Here is a 21,119-nt window from a genome sequence, read left to right as displayed (position 1 = left end):
GTGTTTCATTTGGTTATCCAAACACAGAGAAGAGCTTCGAAGATACAACGTAGAGCAGAGTATTTTTTTATGAAATTCGAGGTGTTTGAATAACAGATGAAACACTGTCTTGAGTGTTTCATATATCTTCTCAATCAAAACAAAAACTAAGGAGTAAACAGAGAAGTAAAATTGTCAAAATCTATGCTAATTAAGACTGGGTATCCACACTTCCTTCACTGTTGTGATTTTCTCTGTTTTAACTTGATGAATTTTTAATGAGTTTGAGAAATTTTTATCTCTTTACAGGATTATTCTCAGAGTGACCCACCTACATTGTTCATGTTTGCCAGTACATTTAGATGGCTTCAAAAATATCAGGTAAACCACAGAAAGCAATCTGACTAATACTTGTAGACATGAAAGTGCGATAACATGAACTCGTCTGTGTCTTTTGGTTAAAGGCTGTGGTATTGTGGTATGTGTCACGACCTATCAAGAGAGGAACTTATTTCCGGCGTGACCGAGTGAAGAAGAGATCACTTGGAAGACATTATAGGTTGGTGGTTAATTCAGCTAATTTTGATTAAGGAACAGGAGTATAACATTGTAAATGCCCTTTACTTAAATTGGAGAATAGTGTAGCTATTTTGCAAGTTGTAGATATGGGTGCAAATTTCGCTCCTTTTCTCTTTTGCTTCCTGCTCAGCTTTTTTCTGAACCTGTTGACCAATGTATATCGCTTTCACATTACTTGCACACATAATATGGAGGTCTGAGATGAAACAATTTCCTCAATATTTAAGGTGGCTCTGCACCCTATGTACAGAATTACCAAAAAGTTGCATCTTAGCCTGCTTATCAAAATTTGATAATATAACAACAATTAAACGTTGCTGTTTCTGAATTATTAGCCCTTAAAGCTATAATGAAGGGTGTTTTTAGCAGGTCATACTGTTCCTATGGGAACCTATGGTGTCACGAAAATTATAACATGTTGACCAATTATTTGGCAGGGGTTTGATATTATGATTGTTGCAAAAACTGATAAATCGCAGTTACAATGACCCATCAAAATCTAAGTGCTGGAAATTGTTTTGAGCCACCTTAATGGAAAAAGATGTTTATGAACTGATGCCTTGCATGTTGACGAGTCTGCCTGGGTATGAATTGAACAGCTGGATTTTTTAATGATCCCAGCATGCTAAAGGACGTTCTGCAGTCATTTATGTGGGCTTGGATAAGGAGCAGAGCTAACTTTGCTGATCAGAGGAAACATTGTTTTTTCCTTGTGGTATACTGTACAAGGATTGTACATGTACTTGTCATGATCAATGATTTCCTCACTAGCAAAGTATTTTATTCTTAAGATCTCTGGAGAGATTGCTGAGAAAGAAGGGAAACAATGTTTGTTGACCCACACCTGAAATTTAACCCAGAACTTACAGTTTGTTTATGCATGCACCTTGATTGAAGATCAGTTGTAAATCTCTTGAATAATATGTAACCTTTATGTTGATGAAGCATTTAAACACTCCCATGTCACGTGACGCATGCGAGGAATGTGTTAAGCTGAAGACAAAGGAGCTGTCAGAAAATGGTTTTAAGAGCAAACCATTAACTTAACCTAATTTTGATACACTACAGGGAGATCAGCCTGTCTCTTCAATTCCCTGAATTCTCTGTGTGGTACTGGGGTTCATTCACTCAACAGCGAGGGTTTGAGCTGTCACTGGGCAGTGGTTACTTGGAGACCACTTACGGACTGACCCTGCGACAGTACAGTGATGGGCTAGTACGGAGACCAGCAGCAAATTGGAGTGCAGCAAAACTACGCAGTGAACTTTTAGATGTCACTTGTCATTTGTATGGTTTGGAAGAGGTGGATGGGAAGGAAAGTGGTGATGAGTATGCTGAGGTGCTCAATCAAAGCCTTGTGTGAACTTTGTCCTACTGTACACTGTTGTGTGTGAATCACTTAAAAAACATGAATGATCTTCAGGCATGCAGTACTTAATCAGGCATTAATCAGGTTTGGTCAAAACACTAACTCCAGGGTAAGTGTCATAAGTCTGCAAAGGCATGGGCACTACATACCATTGGGATGAGTTCTTGTGAACACATTTCAGGGACGAGCATGGATTAACACCCAACGACTTAATTAAGAACTTTTAAGTCATTAAAAAAAATTCTGTGGCAAACTCAATTGTTTGATCTTTGAAATGCTTTGGAATGAGAATGAAAGACAGAAACTGAACATGCAAGGGGAATGCTTTCATGTCATTACTTTGCTAATTATTTATTTCCTCACATCCTAATTTCTATAAATATGCCTTGCTGTTATTTTTAATTTCTTCATTTGACAATGATGACATGAAGTCATTGAAACATCATATTACTTTACTTTCCCTAAAAACCTTATGCCTTGATTTATTGAAGTCACTGACATGTTTGAAATTCAGGTGAGTTCCATTGACTTGGACCCTACAAAGTACTATCTTCTTGCAGCAGCCAGGTTAGATTTATTAAGATATGCATGCTGAAGTAATAGACACTTTGCATAAATAGAGCCTAAATTTGAATAACAATACTTTATACATCCTAACCTTTGGGTTGATGTTGCAAGACAAAGGATTTTTCACATGAATATGAGGCTTAGGATGTATAGTATTGTTATTCAAATATCGGCAGTTATGCAGGCAATATATGTACTTCACGACCAATGTTTTATGTGAGTCAAGGTAACAGTCCTAGTTACAATCCTGGCCAAATGTCCTTGGGGCATTTCCCTTATACCATGGGCTGAAACATAAATCTCTTTCTACTCTTTCTAGGAAATGACTTTAAGAGTTTTATATATTACCTCCATCCCCCTCCCCCCAGACAAAGTTGACTTGGGGACAATTCTTGCTACATGTACATATATCTATTAGACAACATTGTAAGGGAGAATGGAGTGTATGTATTTCTCTCTTAGATGAGCTGTGTGACCACTAGGAAAGTAAGTAGTGTGTGGCTAACATTGTAGCTAGTTATTGCAACTGCTGTTTATCCATCCATAGACAAATGAAAAACTTTCATTTCTAGCAGTTTGTATAGGAAATTGTCCATTTGAGAAATAATTAGGAATAAAATGTAGTATTGTTCATGTGAACAGATCAGACATTTTAGTAATTTCCACAAGAAAGTGTTTGATGCAGCCACTGTAAACACAAGCTTTTATTACAGAAATGGAGGGAACTTTTGTCTTGAAAAGGATTAATACTCATTATTTCTACACTCATGAAACATGTCAATTAAAGGAAAACACACCACTAACTTCTGTCATGATTATCCTGTGTTTCATGAACAGATTAGAGTACACACGTCAAGATATACCTGAAAAGCAAGAAACACTTGTAGATGGTCCATTACCTGAGTTACAGGTAAAGCTACTACATCAAATACATCAGACTACATGAAATGTGGCTACAAGAAATGCATCACTAAAAGTGTGTCAACATTACAAGTAACTCTTAATTACCAAGAAAATTGTTATTGAGAAGATGATTTTCTCCTGTCAGCAACACAGGTATACTCAGAAAAAGAAATCAGAGTTCTCCAGCTAGGAGTCAAACCAGCCCTTCTGGTTATCACTTACATGTATGGGTCCAGATGCTCTATTACTGAGCTGCAGGAGACTCACAAGAGCTAAGGCCTTAAACTAAGTTCATGCGACAAACATCCCACATACTGCTAGGAGTAAAATGTTAATAAGTGGCACATTCACTGTGATAATTTTTATATTACAATTTAATGGCCAGAGGTAACACAAAAACTAGATAAAATACTATACAATTAGTATGCTGGACAAAACTGTTTTGAAGATGGCTGGCTTTTATAACACTGCGTACAAGCCACAATTGCACAAAATACTGCTGTGTTAAGGCGTTGTCAGCCAAGAACATCAGGCACTGCTATTTGTGCTTTTAGGGCCTTTTTCTGGGCCCATCTACCAGTAGCTTGCCATTTCCTTGCATTTTCTTCCATAGCAGCTTGAAGTAACTTTGTTTGGTTTGCTTTGTGGCTTTTCAGTAATAACATCACAACATGAATTCTCTAAACTGCTGATGTATCACAGGATTCTGTATAGTGCTGTTTAAATGGATTATCACTCCTTCCTCATGCCATCTCGTCAAGTTCATGAAAATATCCGCAAACATGCAACAATGTTCTTTGCACGACAACACTGGTCTAACACTACAATGTCAATGTAAACCATAACAATTTTTATCTAAGAAATCCCGCAATTTTCCATACTTTTGTGATTCAGTCTGCAAATTTAGATATGCTTTTACGCAAGCCTTCCTTTCATGGTCTAAAAGCTCAGCTCAGACTCCTTTAACATTGTTCAGCAATGTTGTTTTAAAACTAAGTAGATTTTTCCATATTGATGCATTGACTAACTGGACATTGTGCTATGAACAGTCTTTGACCTTATGCTGTGTTACACTGAGTTACAAAAGGGTTAATAACTACCTATTATTGCACAATATAATTTATTAGAACCTGCTTAGAGCAGACACCCTGTATTAAGCAGACACTGGTGAGTGTCCCTGTCTGCTTAATACAGGTTTCACTGTTCTACATAATTACTTAATTACATAATATTACATACATAATTAATACTACATGAAAATAAAAAAAGTACATAATCTTATTCATAATAATTATTGTTCATGCCCTCTGTATTTTTAGAGGAACTCTAGTTGGGCATGTAAAGCATCTCTTATCTATTAACGAAGCACTCTTATTATGACACAACAGAATTACAACCATCGGCTTGTGTGTCATGATTTAAAAGGGGCGTGGACACTAACCAACCATCGTATTGCATTTGGTCTGTTTGAAGCTTACACCAACGCACAGGTGAGCTGCATTGTTTTCTTTCAAATGATGGTAATAACCTGTTCACAAAACAGTTGCCTTTCATCTTTACACCTTTCTAGGTCCTAAAGAAGAACCTTTCTTCTGATGCTCTGAAATTCACAATTGTGGACAAGAAAGAAAAACAGGTACACCTGTGGTGTTAGACAGCAAAACTATCCAAGAGTCGCATAGCTGTGAAAATTGTTGTATTCTGATGGGCTAAAAAAGGTATTCAGTGTGCAGCTTAAGGTAGCTGAAAGCATTAGAGATAGACATTTTATGAATGAAGAATTCAGAAGCAATGAACAGGTATATCGGTGGGCCAAAGTTGTCATGCTCAGTTTCTGCAAATGTTGAAAATTTATGCCTATTAACTATACATTCAATAAGACCACTATTGTTATGATGTATCCTCACTGTTCATTATTTTGTAAATCTTGAATATAAATTACTCTTTACTTTGGAGTTCAAAATGGACAGAACAACTGTAGTGAGTGCTGAACGACCTAAAAAGAGGAAAATTAGCATCTCAAAAGCAATGAATTCTTCTGTCATTTAGAAGAAATGTAATATCAAACTTTCACAATTTGGTTTACCATTGTCAGCAGAAGATTGAAGTTCCCCAAAATTCTGCTGTTTACATTAAATCCATATTCATGAGGAGCTGGGTTCAGGACTGTTGCTGTATTTTTTTAATGGTGCAAAAGATTCAGGACCAGGGATGTGAATGTCACACTCATGTTTATTTTGCAATTTATGCAGTTTTGGTTTGTTTATGTGAAAGTTGTCAACATCAATTTTTTTTTTCAGGTTGGTGAGAAAGGATCACTTAATTCAGCATTCAAAGCTCAATCAGTATCAGTTACAAACATGTTGGAAAAGCTTGTCATGGAAAAGGAACTAAAGTTTGTGGCATTTGCTGAGGAGGTACAGTATAACGCTGTGGTCAAATGATCGGAACATTATTTTCAATACAACATATTGCAACAGTGTTAGGTTTAACATGTTGTGCGGGCTTGGCCACCTTAAGTTGCAACATGTTGTGACATTTTGGGTGTTTTAGACTCAAATTTTACCATTTTCAAACTTGAACCAACAACAACCAACATGTCGCAATAGGGTGGCCAAACACGTGCAACATTTTGTGCCCACCAATATTGCAATAATGTTGCATTGGAATGTTGCAATCATTTGGCCAGGGCTTAAGTCATCAGTTAATTGTTTTAAATCAAACAAAAATTATGGTAGTTTAAGTTAAAAAATAGTTGCCAGTGGCTTAGGTGTATTCCTACACAGACAAAATGACATAGTAAGTGTAAAGATGGCATATTTTTTTGGTTATTTAAATACAGGTTTCACTAATCTGCATTTGAATGTTGCCAAAACAAAAGCTTCTACTAACTTATGCTGAAGTCATGTATTTCTTTAGAAACATCAGCTCCATTCCAATCGTGATTTCTCAGTGCTAACATGATTGTCAAATGTGTTAAACTGCCTACTTTTCATACATCTCTCACCTTAGAGTGATTACCCTCAACATTTTACAGGGCACTGGTGAACATGAACAGATTACAGAGACCCAGCTCCATGGGGTAGCTTTGAGCACAGTAAATGATGTCGTGGAGGACAAATGGCACAGTGAGTAACTTGATTAGCATTGTGTACACATCCACAGGATGGATGGTCAGAGGTGGATGAACAAAGAAATGGAGAAACAGAAATGTGGCAGATACCCTGCCTTATGGTCACTTCGTTTTATTACAGTGATTTTGTTGTTATGGCTAGTCTTTTTTGTCTCGAGTAAACACCCATACATGTTCTTATAAGAAAACCCCATTAATATGGCCAATGGCCACATTCTGAAATTCCAACCTGTATAATCCTGTATACTTATACCGTGTTAATAGTGGAGCTCTAGTGGCCCAAAGGGCCATTAAGCGGAGCCCCATTGAAGCTACCAACAGGACGTGACATTATCTCCAGCAAGCAATAACAATTTAGAATGCACACTTTATTTACTGGCGATCAACAACTGTGGCTCATTGTGGTTAAAACTGAAATAGACACAAACAGAACAAACATAAACAAAGCAAAAATGGTGCAAACTAAAACCCAAGAAAGTAACAGACTTACATTTGTAATGCGATGCTGGGCTATAAATGGCTGAGATGCCGCTGAGATAAGACAACAACTGCACTAGATGCTTCGATTTCACTACTGCCCTCCAATCCGCATTGCGAGAACTAAAAAACAGCGCTGCCCACAGGCTATTTGAATAAATTACATAACGATACAAGTGCCACACTCCAATACGTTGCATGATACAATACAAAATATACACTCTAATTAACCGAACGCATATTAACACCATTTTGAGGCATTGCGATCTTACACCCATACTCATTTTAGTCATGTATTTGGTAGCGTAATTGATTGCGTCAATGTCAACCCCAGAGTGCACATGCCACTTAAACCATGCCTTGCTCGATGCGCAGAACAAAAATAGGCGCCATCCTTAAACAAGAAGATCTTTTAAACCTTATAACTGCGCTTTTAGAATTTAACTGCTTTCTTCGCACTGCAGTTGCAATGCAGTGCATATTCCAAAGCAGCCCTTGATGATTCATTGATTACTGTAGACACCACATCACTTAATCAACAGAAACTGTGTTATTGCACCATCAGTCGTAGCTGTTGTGAAATCACCAATGACATAATGGTCTTAATCTGGAACTTTCTTTGGGATATGTAGATAATAACACTATTAAAAGTCATGATTAAATTTAATTGGTTTTTCCACGAGTAAACGGCTAGCAAAGTAGTCACATGAGTCACATAATTCAAGAATTACGTTATCCACGGCTATATTTAGTATGGTGGTCATTTCCCTACCAATGACGTAATCCTTGCACATTATGACCGTTCTTTGCTTGGCTTGCAAATATTAATTTTCCTTTCGATCTATGAACTTGCTGTGATGAAAGAGCCAAAGAATTCACTTCAGTTGCCTAAACCCACAAGAAATACCCGCAAAATTGCAAATAAATTAATGACCGTCGCTTCTGGCAAAATAAACTTGCAAAGTAAACACGATCTTATTTGTCACATAGCAAAAGTGAAAGCTGCAACGTCAGCGCATTCCATGGCTGATGTAATACCTTTTTTAGCGAATTTGTTATTCCTTCTGAATCCAATGCTTCGATAAAACCAAAAGAAAATATTTTTTACCCACAATAAAGAAAACAATATCCATAAACTTGACCTTGAAATGATTGTTGTTTCATGACAACGAATTTTATTTCGACAAAAATGAAAATACATTTACAGCCAATGAATGTCAAAGGAAGGTATTGTTTATCTTTTGATGATTTTGAATGTTAATACATATGCAAATGTTATTCTTGAACGTTCCTTACGCACAAATGAAGGTCATATTGGTGTTAATGAGAGTATATTGACCACAATGAAACAAATTTGGACTCAAATGAATGGATATTTTCTGTAAATGAACAGCAAAAGGTGTAATGTTTCAACAGCTTTTGGCAAATAAACATTACGGGTTGCGTGATTCAAAATTTGGCCAAGAGGGAGTTTGGGTCTGGTCACCGACAAAACAAAAAAAAAAAAAAGAAGTGTAGAACATGAACTGAGCTTGGCCTATGGGTGTGCGGTTAATAAGTTGTTTGGAAAATAAATAGGAACCCCCAAACCTTCCTTTATGTTAGATGAATACAAAGCTCAGTCTCATAGAGGGTCAGACAGAGTAAAACGTAGGGAAGGTGTTCTTTATGAAGCATTGTGTTTGTCAGTCATGACCGTTTTTTAACTGGTGTTAGCATAGGTAGGTGGAGTTATAGTAGTTAGTTGGGGAAGAAATAATTCAGTCAGTTGATGGGTAACAAACTTTTTTTGGTGGTGATTCTGCTAACTAGGGTATTTTGCACAAGAGGCAACAAGAGGGGCAACATTTGCTCAACTACTGTGAAAAAAGTGTCTGCCAAAGCGATGTACAAAATAAATATTGGTAACACACTGTCTGGCACAGACAGCTGTTCAAAACTTTATTTTCTCAAGGAATATTTATTACAAGTGTTGGTGATCTGAAAATGAAGTTTGAGTTTCCCAGACAGTTTTAAAAACAATGCCATTGCTGGAAAATATTTTGTCCAGCATAAGTTGATGCTTCATTAAAAATGCTTTTATGGGTCACTGATGTGGGCTATAATTTATTCATCACTTGTTCACCCTCACATACAGATAAAACAATTATCACACAACATAGAAACTCCTCAAATCTTTTTGACCACCCTTGTCATATGAATTACATGAACCATGTTTGTTTCAAATATCATGAGTTGGCGTAAAAAGTGCTTTGATATTTTCCCTCTGTAGTTGCACTGGTGAACTCGCAGATTGTTCTAAAAGGGATTGAGTCTGAAGGATGTGTACTTGTAGCTGCGGGTAGCACAAGGATACTGAACAGACTGCATACCCCTGTGTGGAGTGAGGGAGAGCTCTTCAATAAGAAAACTTGGGTGGGAAATGTAGAAAATCTTCAGGTAACTATAAATGGCCTTCTGATTGCTGTTAATCCACTGATAGATACTTTTGCAGCAATTCTGAGGCAAACAATTTGACTTTGCATGTCTTCAGCAGCAGAAGACACATACATGATAATTTTAAAATTTGCCTGTTAATGTTCACTAAATGTTATATCCTTGGTAGGCTCTAATGAGTTTATTTAGTGTCAAAATGTTGTCAAAAATTAATGTAAATTGCTACTATTAAAGCTTCTTGAATGAATAGTTTGAAGTGCTGGAAGCTGTTGTTAAGTCACTGGTAAACTCAAAAAGTAGGGAGGTATTACATGTGATACTCTGTTTCCATTGTGCAGTACTTTGCTACAGTTGGTGCAGAGGATAACATTGGTTTAGACAGTACCCCATGGCTGAGCACCTCAGTTATAACAGGTCGACAAGATAAGAATTCCTTTGACATTACTGAGCTGGCCAATATTGTGGGTTCAGGTGAGGCTGTTGGGGGCATGGTGAATGCTGTTGTTGGGAGTGGTGCTGGACAGGAACCTACTCAGTTACAGAGGATCGTGGCACGATGTAGCTGTGAGTTCTACTTTGTTAATTTCAACCCAGACTTGGATCCTGTTGCAGAGGAGCACGTACATGAAGTAGTGGTGAGTTAGAGTTTGTGTGATTTCTCATCGTGTCTGCTTATTGTTCACAAGTTGTTACACGATATAGCCATGAGTTATCCAAGAATGTTAGGCTGTTTTTAAACACCACTTGATGAACAATGTTTTGCAATTTTTTTCGTAATGGGTGGTTCATGGAAGTCCGTATACAATCAACCATAATGAAATGTTGAAAATCCACTATTCACTGTATTTGGTAATGTAGCTCAAATAGTGACCATAGCTGAAGTCAACCCACCTAAAACTAATGTAACTCTTACCTAGGTATTACAATCCTAAACATTTAATACAGAATTTACAATAAATATTAGAAGTTACAATAAATACTGTGGGAGGCGGCGTGGCCAAGTGGTTTAGGGCGTTGGATTTGAAATCTGGAAGTCCCTAGTTCAAATCCTCCGCCCTACCGCTAACTGGATTCTTAATAGTTTATGTTATATTTAATAGTTTATGTTATATTTAATAGTTTATGTTATATTTAATAGTTTATGTTATATTTGAATATTTGTTTATTTATTTACAGTGTCCCCAATTAGCACATTAGTGCTAAATACATCAACACTTAAATAAAGTGATTATTATTATTATTATTATTATTATTATTATTATTATTATTATTATTATTATTACATGACTAAGTTAGTTCAGAGGTGGGCGATAACTAAAATCAACCAATCAGATTGCTCCTTAGTAGGCCTTTGGTTGGGTTTTGTCAGGTTTAAGTGCTGCTTTGAAACCTTCAAGCACTGTACAGGTGTGCAAATGATCCCAGCTCACAAATGATCTCAGGACTGCAAGTGATCCCCAAATTGGACTGCAAATGATCTGCTGAATACCAATTACATGTATATGTTTTTGGCCATAAGAGCTGAAAAAGTGGAGAATCAGGCTAGTATGATAGATAAACATTTGCAAGAATATGCTCAACACAAACGATGAAACAAATTTACCGCATGAAGTTTAAAAACTTCCATTTTTCACTAGATGCAGTGCTTTCAGTAAGATTTGAAGTAGGTGTCTCCCTTTTGTTAGCACCTGCCAGAGCTGATAAAAGGGGCCGAAGGCCCATTGTCCTCTGGGGGGGTATATGGGCATGCCCCCCAGAAAATTTTTGAAATCAGGAAGCTCGGAAACACGATTTCCAGTGATTTGAGGCAAAATATTAACACCCAAGCATTCATTATTTTTATCAGAAAAAAGTATTTTATTGCATAATTCTAGGCAGTCTCATATATACTATACACTATTTTCAGTTGTGCATATACAACTGTCACACTGTGTGTTTGTTAGAAGACTCAAGAAATACTACATTAAAACCTTATGTGGTCGCGTTTATGTTCATCCAAAAGAACTAAGACGAACAAAACCAAACGAACAAAAACAAACTGTTCAAAACATTAAGTTACATACTGAAGTCAAGACCTTTTAAAAACCAGTCGTTCGTGATATACAAGACTTGGCTTGACGTTAACTTCTTACACCATGTTAAAGACTTACCTGATTGCCTCCGTGAGCTTTTTGAAGTTGAACTACAAGCAAGCAGAAACGACAGCATGGACTGCTGCCGCTTCATCGTGGAACTGACGATGCATGAAAACGAGGCTTCTTAAAACTCAAGGTACATCATGTAATGTGTGCTGGAGTGAGACTTTTATTGACGATGGTGTTTACGACAACATTACGTTTAATACGCTGATGAAAAACGACTACTTAGGGCTTTTAAAGTGGTAAAATCAAAGGGTAGTGTATAAATTAACTATCTGGTTTGGGTGTTTTTTTAACGTTTTTATTAGCTTTCTAATAATAACTTACCATTTAAAAGGGTGAATTGTTACCTCCTTTTTATTTGACTCCGTAAGAACATTAATGCAGGAATACAGCCGGCAATTCGCAAGAGAGTACCCACCGGAGCTCCAGCGGGAGCCAGGTCATACTGAATGCACTGTAGATAACCCTGCTTGAAAACATTTTACCCTTTCCCTGAGAAACGCTAGATTGTTATAAGAAAAGTAGGGATTTTGGTACCCCCTCCCCCACCCTCTTCAATTCCCTTCTCTGTTTTCACAGCATTGCGAAAGGCTCTCAAAAGTAAAATGTTCTTTGTGTTGGGTCACTGTGAGTTAGCAAATGCGGTTGTAATGAATAAGTTTTGGCTGCATATTTTTGTTTTTGTTTTTCTATTTGAAAAACATTCCCGAGAGTTCGGCTTTTGTAGTAGCCTCCTACGCAGACTCTTTTTGGGCTCATCACGCAATCTTCCTCCCCCATGTTCGTGGGGAAAAAAGATCGCATGAAGAGCCCAAGTCGGCATAGGAGGTTACTTTTGTAGAAGAGAAAAATGTCTTAGCCCCACCTCTTTAAAAATACTATGGTCTGTCCCTTACAGGAACCCTAATCTTGAACACTTTTCAATGTGTTAATTCTTAAATGAAATTTTCAATTTTCTCCTTAGCCCCAGCGAAAAAATGTCCCTTTAGATGATGACATTTATGATGCGCTTTTCAGCGTTCTAAGCAGAACAAGAACCTTTACTGACTGGCTGAAGAGTTCTGACAGAAACTTAGGGCAATGACTTTACCGAAAATGGAAAAGCAACTTGTATGAGGTGAAAGAAATCCATAACCTGATCGAATTGTATGGTTGTACAAAAATCAGAAATCGCACTAATAGTACATTGTGCCTACCAAGAAACAAGGTTAGGGTGCCAGAAAATTAAAGGTGCATACTTCGCATCATTACAGTCACTGTGGATTATCCTGTTACACCATTTCAAAAATTTGAACATCATGAAGCAACCCCAAAAACTGAAACCACTTTTCCAAAACAAGGCTACCCTCATGCCAAATAAAGCATGCAGGGTACAAGAGAGGCACCAGGTTGACCTGGTGAGTATGGCTAGTATCTGTTATTGACATCTTTAGTAGATTTGTATTCCTTCTTCCTTTACTAACAAAAGAGTTGAGTGAAGTAGCAGAGTCCTTACTTGACATTTACAATAAACATGGTCCACCAGAAATTTGGCCAAGTGATCAAGGGACAGAGTTCAAGGGTATAGCAAAAGCAATATGTGAAGCACTAATCGTTTGAAACATTAACAGTGCAGCATACAGTCCACAAACTCAGAGGAAAGACAACGCTCCCACAGAAAATGGAAGGAAAAAATCAAGTTTGACATTATGAATAGTGAAAATGATCTAAATTGGGAAGAAAACCTCCCCAAGTACCAGAAAGTCTACAACGACTCATTTGGTTTTCTGACACCATTTGAAGTATCTTTTGCTCGCCCCTCTAACAGACTGAGAAATAAACTGTTTCTTGGTGAAAAAAGAGACTTTGAAGTTCTAGAAGAGAATGTTGATGAAGCAAACTATGACAATCCCACAGAGCTAGAAGAAGAGTTGAGCAAGTTAGCGAGTGAGTGAGATGTTTACGGGAGAAAGCTTTGAATGCTTCAAATGACGCAACACAGAAAATCGTGAAAAGAGAACTGAAATGTCAGCCTCCTTCCCTGTATTGTAAAGAAGACGCCATCCTAGTTCATATCCTTATATCTAAGAAATCTGTCCAAGGTAAGAAAACTTTGTTAAAAAGCAGCTGTGAAAGTTGTATCATTGACACCAATCACAATCTTCACAAATATAACATTGAACTTTAATGATCCAGTCACAAGTAAGAACAAAAAAGCTTGGTTTAAAGTGGACGACGTCACTTCATTAACAAAGGAAGAAGAAAATAAGCAGCAACAAATCACCAAAGAGAAGCTTCGTCAAAGTATGTAGCAAGCGACAAGCTGGATCTGAAATTAATACTGAAGTTGACCAAGTACATGGATTACTTCCAAAGGCAATTCAAAAGAAGGGTGTTCTAGATGCAAGTATACACCAAGCGATCTCTGGCAAAAAGTTAGGCGGTGGCACTATTAACTTCTATTTTCATTTTTTTACGAAAGAACTATGCAAGTCTTTAGAATGTGGAATACCATGGCATTATGAAAATGTTATGATACCAGTGCATTTGCCTCACAAAGAGCACTAGTTTCCTCTGGTTATCAGCATCATCAACCTGTCTTTATATTTATGATTCCACTAGCTGCCAAGCTCACACGTTCAAAACTGTCCTTGGCACAATTAAAAACATTTTCATTAGAAAGGAATGCAAGCTATTACCTCCTGAGGAAAGCACGCTTTTTCAGGAAAACAGCTGGGACAAAGAACTCCCAAATTGTTCAAAGGAAATAAACAAAACTGACTGTGGTGTTTTACTTGCCTGTTCACTAAGTGTTATTTGATTTCCGAGGAGTGTAACTGTGACAACATAAAGTCACCCGCATGATGAAATGGCAGGTGATTTACTGAACCTTGCGACAGTTGGAATCAACAGAGTTCAAGATTTGCCTGAAAATCTACAGTGGATTTTTGTGACTACTGCGCTTGCGCAGCAGTCACTATTGCCATCGTCTGAGTTTTCCGAAAGTAAGTAAGTAACAATTGAATATACTTCAGAGCCAATCAGTACAACGAATATCCATCTCACGGTCTCTCGCAAACACTGCGTATTAACGATGATTTGCTGATAGTCATCGATGGCTGCCTCCTTCGATCTCAGCTCTTGGAAGTGTTCTTCGAAATTGAGGTGAGTTTTAAAAATAGTTTACAACATTCACTTCTCACAGCTTTCATATTTTGTTTCCAACCAATCAGATGAAAGGTTGCATGAGGATTTAGGTTGAGATAAACGGCGAATTTCTATTGTACTGAGCATTGATTTGTCGACACGCATTGTAAATAAACAACCCTTGTCGATACTTCATAATTTTGGAAGTAGCTTTAGCCTCTAGGAATTGACAAATACTTGTGAAAACATAGTTCATGGCAAGTCTGATGTGGCGTTTCGTCTCGGCCAAGAGACTCTTCAGAGACCTTTTCAGAATTTAACAGCAAACTCGTTGAGCATCACACTCAAAGTCCCGTTTGTAAATTCAAGATGTTAGCAGTCTGGCCTTCTATCGCAAAAGGATTCCCAACCGCGCGTACGTTCACATTTATTCAACAGGAATTGACAAATACTTGTGAAAACATAGTTTGTGGCAAGTCTGACGCAGCGATAGAGCTTTAGCCTCGTATGAGAAAATCTGGGCCTCTCTGGAGGAATATTGGGCGCCGATGTGGGATAATTGAGCCTCTTCGGGGCACATATTGAGCTCCGATGTTTCATAATTGAGCCTCTCGAGCGACCATGTTGGGATAATCTTGTAGTGATCAATAAACTATTTAAAGAATAGAGTGCTTCTATCGAGGAACTATCGGCTGATAGTTGCTCCCGCGGAAATTTGATGCTCTTGAAACAAATATTTGCCTGACAAGCGAAGCTTAGAGGGCAAATATGCTAGTTTTAAGACCCGATAGAGACCGATAAGACCGATAGTTCAGAGACATAAACACTCTATTGTCTTTATTATTCATCACTAAATTATCTTCTGCAGGCCGGTTCAAAAAGTATATTGAATTATTTTCAACTTCTTTTTGATGAAAGCCTTGAAAGCCAAATGTAAAATTTAAAAAAAGAAAACAGACAAAAACCCACTTAAGAGTACCTGCCTGTAAAAATCAGACAAATTCTTAATTTTGCGGCAAGGGTCAAAAATACGATTTCACTCTTATTCTTATGGTAGATAGCCTAGGGCATGACAAAAACTACTGGCTAGTTTTTTTGGCAAAATATCCTTTTATTTCAAAGAAATATGCAAATTACCAAATTCCGTTAAAATCGTCATTTGACGAACCATTTTATTAAGCAAGTTTGAGAGCCTCGCATGCAAAACCACATCATTCTTCCGTCTTTAAAACACTCAAATATTTTTGTGCAATGTTTAATGTGTACTGGGTTGGTTTTAGGGAATGTTGCATTGTCTTTTTGGGTGCAAAATAATTAAATTTCGAAGACATGTATTTCATTCACTTAAAAGTACTTGGTGAATATAATTGATGTTCATCATGTGCGAAACCTTCAAATGACTTAAGCTTCTGGTGGTTGAATCGCGGAAGGATGATCTACAGATTCCTGTAAAAATTTCTTTGGGCAAATGATTGTGAGTGACGTGAGAGCTTTTCAAAGTACGTCAAAAATGCAAATATTTGACCATCCGTCGTCAAATTTCAATTTACGGGTTAGACGTATATTTTAGCATGTGCCGCATGACTTGACCTATAATAAGTTGAAGTAGATACAGAGCTGATAATTTCGAAATGTTCTAACCTTATTTGTTGCAAAAGGCAGGTCCAAAGCCGATTTGACATGTTTCTAGTCAATCTCTCACCATTCATCGCACATAAAGCAGAAGTTTGCTTTTGTTTACACAAGGTTAACGTCCGATGTACATCGCCAACTGTCAACCTATTATACATCGAATACTATGAATCTGTGACCATCTTTCTGCGCATATGAACAGCACTGCATTTAAGTCAAAAACAGCTGAGTCATTTGTAGATAGTTGCTTGCTTTGTACTGTGCCAAAATAATATGTTTGATCAATTGCTGACCACTGCTGATGTCTATCAACTTTATTGGTCACAAAATTACAATATAACTAAAGAAGAAAAGGACCAATAGGAATTGTGTGAACGGGAAAAGTTACTCATGCGAGGCGCAACCCTAGAAGCTAGTAAGAATGGTGATAGAAAATCTTAAATTTGATAAAAATTACAATAAAATCTAATAATTTCTTATAGTTAAGAATTATAGTTAAATCTAGTTAATTACAATAGTTTAAAACAAGATGCGGATAATATTAGTCACAGAAAATTAAGAGTGGTGGCAAGGGCAGTTACGGAAGAGGAACCAGGAGCAGGGCATGTCAATATCATAGGTAGTGTCCAGTAAAGTAAAATAAGTGGCGTGCAAAAAATATTTGAATAAACTTGGGCTAGAAAATTTGTCTTAAGGGGCGAGATTACAGATAGTGTTCCAGGGTTTTACAATTCTATTGAAAAAAGAAGCTTGTGACACTGTACCATTTCAGCTTTTCAATAAGAATGGCGTGATCAACTGTGTCCAAGGCCTTGGCAAAATCAAGGTACAAAATATCCGTCTGTTTATTTTTGTCGAGTGCCTCCCCAATTGAATGGAGTACGGATAAGAGTTGCAAAGAGCATGAACAGGAACGCATGAAACCGTGTTGTAAGGATGTAATAGATTGCGAGACATGAGAATAAAGTCTATTACAAACGCAGTGTTCCATAACTTTACTCGCAATTGGTAAAAGTGAGATTGGTCTGTAATTTTCAGCTGGCTCTAAAAGATCTTTTTTATGAACTGGAGTAACATCAGCTGACTTCCATTCTGATGGGAACTGCCCAGCACGCAGAGAATGGTTGAATAGGGAACAAAGACTTGGCGCGATCTGCTCACTGCACTCTTTAAGAATACGTGCAGGAATTCCATCGGGGGCCAGTGGCTTTTGATGGATCCAAAATAAACAAGCAATCTCTCACCTCGTTGAAAGATAGTGTGATCTCAGAAAGTTCCGTATTTATTCTCATGGGATACATTTGCAAACTGCGTGCTTTGTCCTGCTTGGATGATGTAAACACAGAGCAGAAATAAGCATTAAAAAGCTCAGCCTTTTCGGCTGCAGTTTTTGCTGATTTCCCATCAAAGGTGATCTCAGTATTCGAGCCCAGTTGATGATGTAGGATAGCTTTGTGATAGTTCCAGAATAGTTTCGGGTTTTCCTTTAAAGAGCCTTCAATTTTAAGGAGATAGTCGCGATGTTTTTGTCGAACAAGTTTCTTGATTTCATTGCTTAAAGATCTAAGCTTTAGCTTCTGTTGCACGGTTTTGTTTTCACAATATTTCCTCAGGGCACGGTACTTTCTGCGTGATGCAGACTTAACTTCCCTGTCTATCCAAGGAGGAGAGTTGGTGTCTCTAATGGTCTTCATTGGACACATTCAGCAACTGCTGTTAGAAATAAATCTTTCCAACGAGACCAATAGATGTCAACATCGTCAGAGTGCAACATGTCAGAAGGTAGCAACTGTAGGCGACTTCGCAGATCGTCAAAATCTGCCCTTTTGTAGTCGTACATTTTACAGCGCACACACTTGGATCGCTTGAATTTCAGTTGGATAAAAAAGTCCACCAAATAATGGTCAGAGGGAAATTCATTTTGCAAAGGAGAAGTTGTAGAAACATGGTCTATGACTTCGGAGAAGTTACATAGAAGCAGATCAAGTTTGTTTCCAGCAATATGCGTTGGGCCTTTGATAAACTGACGAAGAAAATTATCCTCCATAAGGTCAGAAAAAGCTTCCTCTTCCGCTGTTCCGCCTAAGCTAGTTGAGGTAGACTCGTCCAGTGACCATTTAATTGATGGAAGATTTAAATCGCCAACTAAGACCATACAGGCCATTTCAGAACTTTGTTGAAGAGAGTGGTTCAGTAGATTTAGATCGTCAGGACCAGGATCTGGATGATAAAATGTGTAAAGGATAACTGGTGTAGAGCTATCCTTAAACAGCTCAACGGCTACAAGTTTGATTTGTTCTCTCTCTAAGTCAAAGCGGTGGTTAGACCGGATGTCAATTTTAACAGCAATCAGCACTCCACCTCCAGTCTTTCCTGTTCTATCCTTACGATAGATGTTATACCCAGTAAGTATTTCAGATGATAGCACTGTGTCGTTGAGCCATGTCTCACAAATGGACACAACATCGTACGAGCGGCGGTAAACCAACTGTTGTAAAATAGTTAATTTGCATATTTTGCACAAAGGATTACCATCAAGCGGGACGAAGGCTTTGACACTTCTTGCATTTAAATAAAGGATGCTCAAACCGGCGCTGGTTTGATAGTTGAGCTTTCTTGGAGGTCCTGAGTTAGGACAAATGTTGCCACCAATGGTTAAGCAGCTAAGTTGGAATGAAGAGGTGGAGTTTGGATAGCGACTGATCCTGGCACTAAAATATTTCTTGACTTTCATTCGGATGAAATCAACTTTGCACAGTAGTGAGCTGTTGTAGGTTGAAATTCGCCTCTGGGATCCATATGTGAGCATATTGGAAACCCCGGGAGTGTTAGGAATGCGAATATAAATCTGCCCGTCAAGAGTCCACAAGTTGAACAGCAAGAATACGAGAATTATTTTGGAGTGCATGGAGTACATGGAGCCGTGACTGCCCGCCATCTTTGAGTCCTCAAAGCATGATAAGCGTGTCAGCGCAGCACAATCTTACAGCCATTATTTGTTCGTCATGCAATGCTGTCACGGCATACGCTGCGCATTTTGATCCATTTTGTGTAGAGCACTCCCAGGATAAATGAAACAATTTAATCATTGTTCATCAGTTTGTTCATATATATAATGATATGTGTATATTTATATAATCGTATTCTATAGTGTACATGGCCTCGGTCCAAATCACGTTTGTTGTATGTTTTGATGTTTCAGACAACAGCTGATAAAGCTAGTGCCTGTACTCACTAGAATTTAAAAAAAATCGCCATGAAACAAATTATAGATCAATGAGGCAAGAACTAGCTGAAATAAAAATAGGAAATCACAACGTGTCTAATTCATGAGAAAAACACACTAAATTTAATTAGTAATTACGTGAGTAAATAGCCCTGGCCATGCCATTTTATTTGGCGTATTTTGTTTGACTAGTGGCGAGGCATTGGTATGTTTGTAACAGAAAATAGAGGACTGTTGTCAATACAGTCCAAAATTATTGTCAGTAAAATATTGTAAATAAAACACCTATTATTGACTGGTTACCTCCACGGCCACCATTTGGGTCTTTACCCCTATTCAGTGGCCACCCAAAATTTAAACACTTTGTTTTGGAAAGGGCAATGGCAGATAAGAGTCTGAAATTGAAGGTGCATGACGGGTAATAATTCAAATACACGTCTATCATGATTGTCTTGAATTGACTTCATGTTCACCAAGAAATTTATAAGCCGATAGTGAAAAATTAAATATTCAAGGTACACCAACCTCTATTTAAGCGGCTAGCCCCATTAAGCGGTCACCACCCATTTCCTCGGGGGTAGCCCACTGTATTACATGTAAACCAAAAATAATTGCACAGCGCGAAAAGACCTAAGTATGAGTTTAGCGTTACAGTATTACGCAGGGCATGTAGGTAGCGGTGGTCGAGTAAAAGATAACAACAGGGGCAATGGTAAACTATTCATTCTTCTCATTTCTTAATTAATCTCTTCCTACTCAACACGATTGTGTGCTCCCAGTGGTTCCCAGCCTTACGGAGCCTTATGTATTGGGATAGAAATTGTTTACCACCTAAAATGGGATGACAGTGTTGCGTGACGAACAAGGAACCGCTGCAAGCAAGGATTCAAGCCATCAAACCATGATGATCAAACGTAATATTTTGGTGTAGTGCAAAGCAAGCAGCTATCTACAAATGACTCAGCTGTTTTTGACTTAGATGCAGTCGTGATCATATGTGTCGAAAGAGGGTCACAGATTCATGGTATTTGACAATTAAATAAGTTGACAGTTGGCGATGTACATTGGACGTTATGAAAACAAAGCAAACTTCTGCTTTATGTGCGATGAATGGTGAGAGAAACATGTCAAATCGGCTTTGGACCTGCCTTTTACAGCAAATGAGGTTAGAACATTTCGAAATTATCAGCTCTGTGTCTACTTCAACTTATTATAGGTCGTCATGTGGCGCATGCTAAAATATATGTCTAACCCGTAAATTGAAATTTGACGAGAGAATGGTCAAATATTTGCATTTTTAACGTACTTTAAAAGCTCTCGCGTTGCTGACAATCATTTGCCCAAAGAAATTTTTACAGGAATCTGTAGATCATCCTTCTGCGATTCAACCGCCAAAAGCTTAATCCATTTGAAGGTTTCGCACATGGCGAAAATTAATTATATACACGAAGTACTTTTAAGTGAATGAAATACATGTCTTCGAAATTTAATTATTTTGCACCCAAAAAGACAATGCAACATTCCCTAAACCAACCCAGTACACATTTAAAC

General features: G+C 37.7%; 2 protein-coding genes across 9 annotated transcripts in view; one reads left to right on the top strand and one right to left on the bottom strand.

Annotated features, from left to right (window-relative positions):
- LOC145462359 (bridge-like lipid transfer protein family member 2) overlaps positions 1-21,119 on the top strand; it is a 274,690-nt gene that overhangs the window by 149,783 nt on the left and 103,788 nt on the right. For all 8 annotated transcript variants that reach the window (XM_081445856.1, XM_081445860.1, XM_081445857.1 and 5 more), the window contains 11 exons: positions 289-360; positions 444-538; positions 1,627-1,897; positions 2,442-2,494; positions 3,332-3,404; positions 4,786-4,887; positions 4,968-5,033; positions 5,698-5,814; positions 6,435-6,525; positions 9,280-9,446; positions 9,782-10,078. In XM_081445856.1, the coding sequence (XP_081301982.1) occupies positions 289-360; positions 444-538; positions 1,627-1,897; positions 2,442-2,494; positions 3,332-3,404; positions 4,786-4,887; positions 4,968-5,033; positions 5,698-5,814; positions 6,435-6,525; positions 9,280-9,446; positions 9,782-10,078 (1,404 nt within the window). The remainder of the gene's footprint in view (positions 1-288; positions 361-443; positions 539-1,626; positions 1,898-2,441; positions 2,495-3,331; positions 3,405-4,785; positions 4,888-4,967; positions 5,034-5,697; positions 5,815-6,434; positions 6,526-9,279; positions 9,447-9,781; positions 10,079-21,119) is intronic.
- The window catches only part of LOC145462449 (cyclic GMP-AMP synthase-like receptor 2), a 266,104-nt gene that overhangs the window by 158,867 nt on the left and 86,118 nt on the right, over positions 1-21,119 (bottom strand). The window lies entirely within an intron of this gene.

The sequence above is a fragment of the Orbicella franksi genome, chromosome 12 (assembly GCF_964199315.1).
Source record: "Orbicella franksi chromosome 12, jaOrbFran1.1, whole genome shotgun sequence".
Classification (NCBI taxonomy): domain Eukaryota; kingdom Metazoa; phylum Cnidaria; class Anthozoa; order Scleractinia; family Merulinidae; genus Orbicella; species Orbicella franksi.
This window is presented reverse-complemented; position numbering and strand designations above follow the sequence as displayed.